This window comes from Ochotona princeps, chromosome 3, assembly GCF_030435755.1.
Source record: "Ochotona princeps isolate mOchPri1 chromosome 3, mOchPri1.hap1, whole genome shotgun sequence".
Taxonomy (NCBI): Eukaryota; Metazoa; Chordata; class Mammalia; order Lagomorpha; family Ochotonidae; genus Ochotona; species Ochotona princeps.
In genome coordinates this window covers 116,350,244-116,360,527 of record NC_080834.1, presented here as the reverse complement: position 1 = coordinate 116,360,527, position 10,284 = coordinate 116,350,244, and the positions used below count along the sequence as shown (strand labels likewise).

At 44.0% G+C, this 10,284-nt stretch overlaps 1 protein-coding gene across 6 annotated transcripts in view; it reads right to left on the bottom strand.

The window, feature by feature from the left end:
* Window positions 1-252: 252 nt before the first annotated feature.
* Window positions 253-10,284, bottom strand: part of LRRC34 (leucine rich repeat containing 34) — a 22,731-nt gene continuing 12,699 nt past the window's right edge. For 3 of the 6 annotated variants that reach the window (XM_058661139.1, XM_058661138.1, XM_058661135.1), the window contains 4 exons: window positions 9,437-9,591; window positions 8,475-8,630; window positions 6,784-6,910; window positions 254-1,128 (listed from right to left, as the gene is read on the bottom strand). In XM_058661139.1, coding sequence (XP_058517122.1) covers window positions 925-1,128; window positions 6,784-6,910; window positions 8,475-8,630; window positions 9,437-9,591 — 642 coding nt within the window. In that variant the 3' untranslated portion in view covers window positions 254-924. Of the gene's footprint in view, window positions 1,129-6,783; window positions 6,911-8,474; window positions 8,631-9,436; window positions 9,592-10,284 lie in introns of all 6 variants that reach the window. The other 3 variants (XM_058661140.1, XM_058661141.1, XM_058661137.1) reach the window with 2 other exon arrangements.

Sequence of the window (10,284 nt, the reverse complement as noted above, 5' to 3'; positions counted from 1 at the left end):
ATTGGCCTCTAACAGCAGCTTGTAAAATAGGCTGTCAAGTTTTTCCTGGCCTTGTCACAACCCAGTTATTCCCTAAACTGATAGCACCTCAGTTCTCCTGGGTATGAAAAACTCAGGTTCCATGACACAGTTTTGTCTCCAGTTGTCCAACATAGGTTAGGTTGCAGGGATGTCACAGGCCACCCACTGCAGCTTGAGGCAGATAGACAGCCTGGGAAAGCAAACTGTGTTAGTCTACTCTAAACAACATGATGGCAGGTATTGGGGTACAATAATGAAGCTGCCAGTCTGGATGCCTGTAATCAGGGTGTCTCAGCTTGCTTGTGCTCCAGTAGATGCCCACTCTGGGAGGCAACATCTGACAGCTCAAGGACTGGGATCCCTATCACCCAAATGCTGCCTTTGTATAACAGAAACCTAATATTTGCTTAGTTAAGAAATCTGTGCCAGTGAGTTGCAGTCCACTTGCTGCTGGTTCATCTCCCTGGATCCCTTCCACCCATCCGGTCTCCAGTCCAGGTGTCAGGCTCCTGGCTTTGGTCTGGTCCCATGCTGGCTGGTTGTAGGTATTTGGAAGATTGCTCTGTCACTCTGCCTTTCAAATTAAGAAAAATTTTAAACATCTGTAGTGAATTTTACTTAAACGCTGTCTTATTACTTGGTTATATTTTCATTGTAACAGGAGTTAATCTAGTTCCTGGGTTTCTTTCTCCAAAGTTAAAAATTTCAGTCTGTATTAGCAAATTTATTAAATAAAATTACAGTTTTTCACAATGCAGTTAACAGACCTTAATGAAGTCATATCCTGCATACATTCGACAAAGCAGTTAGTTCTAATTTATGAAAGGAAACCTATTTCATAGACCATAAAACACTTTTAGCAACAATTAGACAAATGATGAGGTTACTTCAGAGCTCTTTTTTTCATAAGTGAAGACCTACTGGAACAAGTGCAAAACCTGAATTAGATGCTGGGCTGTAGGCTTCTCCATAAGTTGGTGTCCAATAATAGTGCTTTTTAAGACCGTTGGAGACTTCTGCAAGATACACCCGTCCATCGACCACAAATGGCTCCACATCTGTATTGTCTGGTTTTAGATAACTCATTTCAATTAAATCTGAATATGCCTAGAATTTTTCAATGAAAGAAAATTGATTAATACTGTATTCAATTTTAAATTAAACTTGCAAATTAAATACAAAATTTCAAATGAGCTATGCTGATTTGTAATTTAAAAAGCTATTCAAGGGCCAGTGTTTTAGCATAACATGTAAAGCCACTGCCTGCCATGCCTGCATCTGGGCGCTGTTTGAGCCCCAGCTGCTCCACTTTGAATCCAGCTCCCTACTAATGCATCTGGGAAAGTGGAAGATGACTTAAGGGGTTGGGATCCTGCAACCCATGTAGGATACCCGGAAGAGTGTCCTGGCTCCTGACTTTGGCCTGAAGTAGCATTGGCCAGTGTGTTGATTTGAGGAAGTGAACCAGTGGATGGAAGATTCCCTCTCTGTAAGGGTGCCTTTAAAATAAGTAAAACTAAACCTTAAAAAAATTCTGATTTTTCATCGCTTCTCGGCCTCTGGCTAAGATCAAGTGTAAAAAAATTCTGATTTTACTATTTTATTATTTACATATTTTAATATCTTACGTAATTTAATATTTGATCTTAACATTTTATATATTTTAGGAAGATTTTTATTCAGTGACACAATGAAGTTCTGATATTATAAAACATTTTTTAAAGATTTATTTGTTTTTACTGGAAAGTCAAATCAACAGAGAGAAGGAGAGACAGAAAGCTCTTCCAGCTGCTGGTTCACTGCCCAAGTGGCCACAATGGCTGGATCTGAGCTGATCTGAAGCCAGGAGTCAAGAGTTTCTTCCAGGTCTCCCATACAAGTGCAGGGTCCCAAGGTTTTGGCCGTCCTCTACTGCTTTCCCAGGCAACAGGCAGGGAACTGGATGGCAAGTGGAGCAGCCAGGGTATGAAATAGCATGCCCAAATGGGATCCCGGTGTACGCAAGGCGAGGACTTGCCACTAGGATACCGCACTGGAGCCCAAAGGTGGCAGCTTTATCTGATATGCCACAACACAGGCCACCACTAATTCACGCTGAAGTTAGGATTACTCTGTCATTTCAGGGGAAAGAAACCTTTTCTTTTTCTTCCAAGGGGCTTTGAATATTTATAACATCATACGGGTGCTATACAAAATTGTCAACTTAGAAATTAGCTTGGCAGGGCCAGACTAAATGATTTTGTGAGTCCATAGATGAGACATTCCTTATCCTCTGTGAGATGCTGTTCTTAACTGTCTTCCATGCAGAATTTTCCTTATACATCCCTTCGGGATCTTTGATAACTACGTAAAGGAATAATACAAACATGTTGAACTGCTTTGTCAATAACACTGCCACTAGAAAGTGTGCAGAAATTTAGACATTAAAACATTTTAAGATTTGCCTGCTTTTGTGTTCAGTTTATCACTCATTATTAGTACCAGATTCAACCAGCTTCTAGTATGCAGCTAAAAGGATATCGGTGTTATCCCAAAGTTACATGTTTTTAAGACACTGGAACACTCACTTTTTTTAAAATTTTGTGTTTGAATGATAGACTTACGTTCCATTCACTGCTTCAGCTTCTCTAATGCCCACACAGCCAGCAGAAGCTAGGAGCCCAGAATTCAACTCAGATTTCCCACCTGCACTCGAGTCACCGTCTGCTGCCTCCCAGAGCGTGCATTTATGAAAAAGCTGGATTGAAGCTCAAATCAGATACTCCACCATGGGGTGCAGGTATCCCAAGCGTTAATTTAGGTGCCAAATACCCTCCCTAGTGGTGCACATTTCATTATTATTTTTAGTGGTGAGATGCTAGCTAATGCTTTTGCAAACTTTGAAAATTTTATTTGTAAGTTTTCCTGTTATTTTGACTACAAAAAAACCACAGTAACACTAAGAATCTTTTGTGTGAAGTAAACATTTTGCTGGGTACTTGTTTGAAAACGAAAAGTGTAACAGTTTTCTTCTTATTTGAGACAAGATGGGGAGACCTAGAGCTCCAATCCAGAAGTTTCATTCCCAGGTCCCTTCAAAAGCCAGTGGTGGGTGAATACCAACATTAGGATCAAGGAGTTCAGACCCGGTCTCCCATATGGGACTCTAGAATCAGGACCCAGCACTGGAAGTTGATGCCAGGTACCCTGATGTATGCCTTAAGTAACAATCACTAGGCCAGATGTCCACCAAACTAATTGTTTTTATAAGGAAAAACAAAATGAAGAAAAATTAGGTGTCAAAATTTGTATTTCTGTAACAACATATCAAATTATTTTTATAGCTTATACTATAATCTCTTCAGTTACATATCTTAGTACAATTATTAGGGAATAGATGAGAAGTTTTGCACATCACTTCAAGAACTGTGGCTTCTAAATTTTTTTCTTTTTTTGCTTTAGAGGAATTAGGACTGTGTAAGTCTGATCTTTAATAGTATTTTGATATTTAACATCTTTCGCTATTTCACCCATAAAACTTGCTACTAGTTAACTTTTAGGACTTAAGTGAAAAAACTGTCAAATTTGCAGCATCTAGTTCAACTTTAATAATTTCTTTTTTATATATATTTTTAAATTTAGTTAAAATTGATCAGGGTAGGGCCTGGCGTGGTGGCCTAGCGGCTAAAGTCCTTGCTTTGAACACGCCGGGATGCCATATGGTCGCTGGTTCTAATCCCTGCGGGCCCACTTCCCATCCAGCTCCCTGCTTGTGGCCTGGGAAAGCAGTGGAGGATGGCCCAAAGCCTTGGGACTCTGCACCCGGATGGGAGACCTGGAAGAGCTCCTGGCTTTGGATCAGTGCAGCACCGGCTGTTGCGGTCATTTAGAGAGTGAACCATCAGATGGAAGATCTTCCTGTCTGTTTCTCCTTCTCACTGTATATCTGACTTTGCAATAAAAATAAATAAATCTTTAAAAAAAACTGATCAAGGTGAAAAGGGTTGAGGATCATGGGAAAGTGGGCAAGACCACTGTTCATATACTTTCCCCTTTCTCCCCTTGTATTCGGGGGAGGGGAGGACACAATGGGCAAGACCATGTCCAGCCTCCCCAGCACCTGATGTCATCCCAGGGTCCCCATTGCGGAGTCTGTTCTGAGGGTTCTGCCCAAGTGTCCTTGTTTGTTCCTAAATGCTGTCAATATTTATGCTCCAAGGACAAGGAAATCCTTCCAAGGTCAATTGGCTGACATAGTCCACCTCAAAGTCTCCATTTGCTCAGAAGCTTACCCTCAAGCTTCACTGGGGTAGTCAATCAATCTGTTCTGCCATCCTTCCTCCACAAACCAATGGGTGCTGTGGTCCAATCCAACCCTGCCAACCACATGTTCAGCCCACATGTACACCAGGGAGAGCTGCCGCCCAGTCAGAGCAACCTCCAGTAACCCTGACTAGACTGGCCCGCAGTTCTGGTTTCTGTGCCTGCCAGCATGTGCAGTGGACTGATCTGGTCCATCTAACATCCCATTCAGATTTCATATATATCGTTGGGCTTTGATGCCTAACTCAACCCAACCAAATCCACACTCATGCCACTGGGTGTCACTGCCTGTCCAGCCAGGCCTACCCCCAGTCCCAGACCCCATGCTCACCAGTGGGAACTGTAGCCCATCAGAGAGGTGCCCACAATATCCCCACTGGGCTCACTCCCCACCATGGATCCTGGACTCTCCAGGCAGTTCTACAGTCTAGTTTGACAGGACTTGCCCCCCGACCTAGCACTTGCCAGATGGTGTTGTGGTAAAGCTCAACTCACCTGCCCTTACCCTGGCTCATACTTGCACCAGTGGATACAACTGGTTGACCCAGCCTAGCTCTCTCCCTAACCCAGTTCACATGTAGGCCAACAGGTGTCATAGCCCTGTGCAGCCTGGTCTGCCCCCAGTCCTAGCTCTCATGCTCATACTCCTCTACTGGTTTCGCAAATCTCCTCCCTGGTCTTGCATGTGTTGGTGGGTGCTGTATCCCAGTCTGGCATGACCTGTCTTACCTGGGCATTTGCTGGTGGGTACTGTAGCCTTGGCCCGGCCCATCTGCCTCTGTTCCAGCTTGCGCTACTGGGTACTGCTGTCCAACCCAGCACAGTCAGCCCCCAGTCCCAGCCTAAGGTGAACTGGCTGGTGATGTGGCCAGACCAAGCCTGTTCTGTACCCCATCCTGGTTCTCAGATCTGCCAATGAGTGTTATGGACTGGTCCAGCCTGGACCACCCCCATACCTGAGCCACATGTGCAGGTACTGTAACTTGATCTGCTCCGGGCTGCTCCTTGCCTTGCTCTTGCTCTCACCTGCAGGAACTAAGCCCTGGCAGAGGAGTTCCCCAAGCTGTTTTATTGGGTATCCGCCCAGGTGGCACATCTCACGCACACTAGTGAGTCCTTGACCTGGCCTACTTAGTCCACCTCATGTCCTGGCAGGAACAGTAGCTTTGCCTCACTGACCTACACCCAATCTTGTTCTTACTGTTGGGTGTTACAACCCAGCCACACCTGGTCCATGCCCTGACACAGCTCTTACATGGCCCAGTAGCAGCTGAAATCTAGCCCAGCTTGTCCTACATCCCTGCTGGCTCTTATAAGCAACAGTGGGTGCTGAACTCTAGTCCAGTCTGGCATCCCCAGACCCTGTCCACATCCATGCCAAGAGACAATGAAGTCATGTCCAGCACAGACCACCACCCCCCTTCTGGCTCTCACATTCACCAATGGGAACCACAGTCTTGCTGGGGCATCCTCTTAGCTCCCCAACCAGGCCTGTTCTCAGCCCCAGATCTTCCACATGCCAGTGATTGCCCTGACCAAGCTCAGCATAGCCCATCCCCTATCTTGACCTTTGCCTTTGGATGCTGCAGCCTGGTCTGACCCAGCCTGCCTTTAGTCCCAACTCCTGCTGGCAAATGCTGCAACTTGGCCCTGCTCAGTTTGCTCCCATCCCTGATTCAGGTAAACCAGTATGTGTGGCAGCTTAGCCCAGCATGACCCACATTCCAGCCTGGTTTCTGCACTTGCTAATGAGCTAAGGTTGGCCCTGCCAAGTCCACCTCCTTGCAAAACCAACTCACACACTTACCAAGAGGTGGAGCTAGCTTGCGGGGTCTGACCAACACCCAGGCCTGAATCACATGCTCACCAGGGGGAATAGCCACCAGGGGGGATTTCCCAAGTTCCTTCAACTGTCCACCCCCAGATCCAGAGCTCACACGTGCCAGAGGGTGCTAAGCCCTTACAGGTCTCTGATTGCCCCCTCCATCCCAGCCTATGTATGAGCGATAGCCCAGCCTGTCCCACGCTGTATTCTTGGGTGTGCCAGTGGGTGTTGCAGTCTGGGCCAATCCAACCTGTGCCCCCTTCAAAATCACACTGCTGGAGGGACAGAGGGCTTTACAAGGTGCCATTTTGGCACCCAGGCAACCCGACCCAAGCTCTGCTGCCTGGGACCTCATCCCTGGGGGAGGCCAACCCCTCCAGCTTTGAGTACCTGGCAGGCAGATGGGCCCAAGCCTTCTGACCTGAGCTCTGCCCCCAGGATAAACCAACCCACCTGGCTCCAACCACCCAATGGGCCCTACCCTACAAAACCAAACCCTACCACCTGGTAGCCCACCTCTGGAGCAGGCCGGCCCCTCCAGCTCCCAGACTTTAATAATTTCTAAGCTACCCATAAATAATATAATGTTATAGAGAAGGTGCTAGAGAAAGTCATCCGTGAGGGAAAAAACTTACCACACATGTAGCCTCATCAAATTTGTTTCCCCAAATGTAAATATTAGAGAATGTACAATTTGCTTTCAATGACTGTGAAAGTGCAACAAGGCCTTCTCCCTCTATATTGTTGCTGACTACTGACAACCTGTAGAAAAAAAAAAAAACTCTGGAGACTAATATTCCACAAATAAATGTGTTTTTCTTACATACTTTAAAATATTTATTTATTGGAAACACAGAGAGAAAAAGAGACCTTTCATTGTACTGACTGACTCCCACAATGTCCAAAAAGCCAGAACCTGACCAGGCCAAAGCCGGTAGCCCAAAATTCAGTCAGGGTCTCCAATATGGTGGCACGTACCTGAACAATCACCCCCTGCCCCGCAATTTGCAGTAGTAGGCTAGAGTTGGGATTTGAACCTCTAACATGGAATGAAAGTATTCCAAGCAGTATTTCACCAACTGTGTCAAACACTCACCCCTCTTCAGTATGATTACATTACTCATCACAAAAATATTGACCATATAATTCCTAAAATACAAGAAATGCAGTTTTCTAATTGGATGTATTTTCTTTCAAATTCATTCTTATTTTTAAATGTATCACATTATCTTTTAAGAATTCAGGACAAACAACATAAGCAATCATAACTAAAATTCAAGGGTCTAAATTTTTTTTTTTTTAAAGATTTATTCATTTTATTACAGCCAGATATATACAGAGGAGAGACAGAGAGGAAGATCTTCCATCCGATGATTCACTCCCCAAGTGAGCCGCAACAGTCGATGAGCGCCGATCTGAAGCCGGGAACCTGGAACCTCTTCCGGGTCTCCCACACGGGTGCAGTGTCCCAATGCATTGGGCCGTCCTCGACTGCTTTCCCAGGCCACAAGCAGGGAGCTGGATGGGAAGTGGAGCTGCCGGGATTAGAACCGGCGCCCATATGGGATCCCAAGGCTTTCAAGGCAAGGACTTTAGCTGCTAGGCCACGCCGCCGGGCCCAAGGGTCTAAATTTTTTTAAAGATTTATTTTTTAATTGGAAAGTCAGACATACAGAGAGGAGAAGATAGAAGGAAGACCTTCCATCTGCTGATTCACTCCCCAAGTGGCTGCAACGGCTAGAGCTGAGCTGATCCGAAGCCAGGAGCCAGGAGGTTTTTCCAGGTCTCCCACATGGGTGCAGGGTCCCAAGGCTTTGGGCCATGCTTGACTGCTTTCCCAGGCCACAAGCAGGGAGCCAGCTAGGAAGCAAGGCCTGCCGGGATTAGAACTGGCGACCATATGGAATCCCGACATGTGCAAGGCAAGGACTTTAGCAGCCAGGCCACCGCACTGAGCAAAGCTCTAATTTTTGAAAAACACTACTTAGGAAAAACAAATTGAATGTTTACTGTAATTTAATAAAACAAAGTTTAGAAGCAGCTCTCATTTAATCACAATTCTTTCTTTTAAAATAGATTTATTTGAGAGAGTTACAGAGCAAAGGGAAAAGGCAGAGGAATGGAAGAGACAGAAACAGATCTGGTTCACTCCCCCAAGGACCACAACAGCTGCATCAGAAGTGGAGCAGCTGGGATTGAACGAGTGTTCTTATGGCTTGTACCACAATGCCAGCCCTCTTGTCACAATCTTCAGAGTAAAGGGGTCTGAGGTTATTATAAAAATTTAAGTTTCTCTTAATTTGATTAAATGTAAAAACATACTAACGCTTTAAGACTTCGGTTGTGTGAAGTTAGAGTTTCACTGAGATGCTTTGCTCCTGCGTTTTCAATTCTGTTGAAAGAAAGATCTATAACTTCCAGAGTAGTATTGCGTTTCAGTACATCAGCCAAATACACCATTCCATCATGAGTTATTTTATTGCTAGGAAAGAAAAAAAAATCGTTGTATTTGAAAATCTGTAGTAGTATTCTTGCATTTACAATCATAAAATACTTCAACACTGTTATAATAAACAGTGCTCAATTTTACTCAGTTTCTAACAAAGCTAATTAAATTTCACTATAAGATGTTTTCATACTTGTTTAAATACATAAATTGCTTTTTCAAGTTATTTATCAAATATTACTATAAACTAAATATTAAAGGTTAAGATATAAAAGGTTAGTGATAGTGGCTGCATTTTCTAGTTGTTGGAAATAAAGTCAAATAAAATATATGTTGTGTATAAACTAAAATTGAAATGTCAATGAGATGGTCACAGAAGGTGGTTAAGAACTCGCATTTACTTTTACCATATTGGTTACTCATTACTATGTCAATTAATTCCATAATGATGGAAATTTTTGCTGATGGTATGTTGGAGCTTTTATTTGATTGGGATGATACTCTGCTGGCTCTGTCTTCAGACCAGAGAGGGTATACCTAAGAAGCTGTTGAACTTGACTGGACAACAAGATGATGGACTCTATGTTTGGTATATGCTTGCAATGGGGGAATCTCAACTGAACTTGAACTGTGGTTATGCAACAAGGTGGAGGAATCCACCATGGTGGGAGGGTTTGGGGAGGGGTGGGGAGAATCCAAGTACCTATGAAACTGTGTTACATAATACAATGTAATTAATGAATTAAAAATAATAATAAAAAAATTCAAAAAAAATATACCATTACAATGACTGTTAACATAGATTATTCCAAGGATTTAACTTTTGAATAACAGTCACTTACCAGCTGACATCAAGGTATCGTAGACTACTGTTAAGATACAGTGCATCACATAACTGTTGTAAGCCAGTATTTTTCATATCATGCTTACACAAATGTAGTTCAACAATGAAGTGATTTTCTTTCAGCATGTGGCCTAGATGAATGGTGGACTCTTCCTAAAAATACATATAATCTTGTTTCAAACATAAAATTTTGAAGTAGTGCATGTGTATTCCAAACATTCTATTATTTATTTTTTAAAGGTTTATTTATTTGTTTTTTACAGATTTATTTATTTTTATTGGAAAGGCAGATAAACAGAGTGGATGAGAGACAGAGAGGAAGATCTTCCATCCAAAGGATCACTCCACAAGCGGCCACAACGGCTAGAGCTGAGCCAATTCAAAGCCAGGAGCCAGGAGCCAGGAGCTTTTTCCAGGTCACCCATGTGGGTGCAGGGTCCCAAAGCTTTGGGTTGTCCTCGGCTGCATTCTCAGGCCACAGGCAGGGAGCTGGATGGGAAGCAGGTCTGCCGGGATTAGAACCGGTGCCCATATGGGATCTTGGCCTATACAAGGTGCAGACTTCAACCACTACTCTATTGCACTGGGTCCAAGGCTTTATTTATTTGAAACGCAGAGTTTCACAAGGGGGGAGGGGAGGACAACAGAGAGAGAGAGAACAAGTGTGTGTAAATCCATCTGTTGGTTCATTCTCCAAATAACTACAACAGCCAGGGCTGGGCCAGGTAGAAAGCCAGCAGCCTAGAACTCCATGCAGGTCTCTCGTGGATGCAGGAGCCCAAGGACTAGTGCTGTTTTCTACTGCTTTCCCAACACATTAGCAGGGAGCTGGATCAGAAGTGGAAC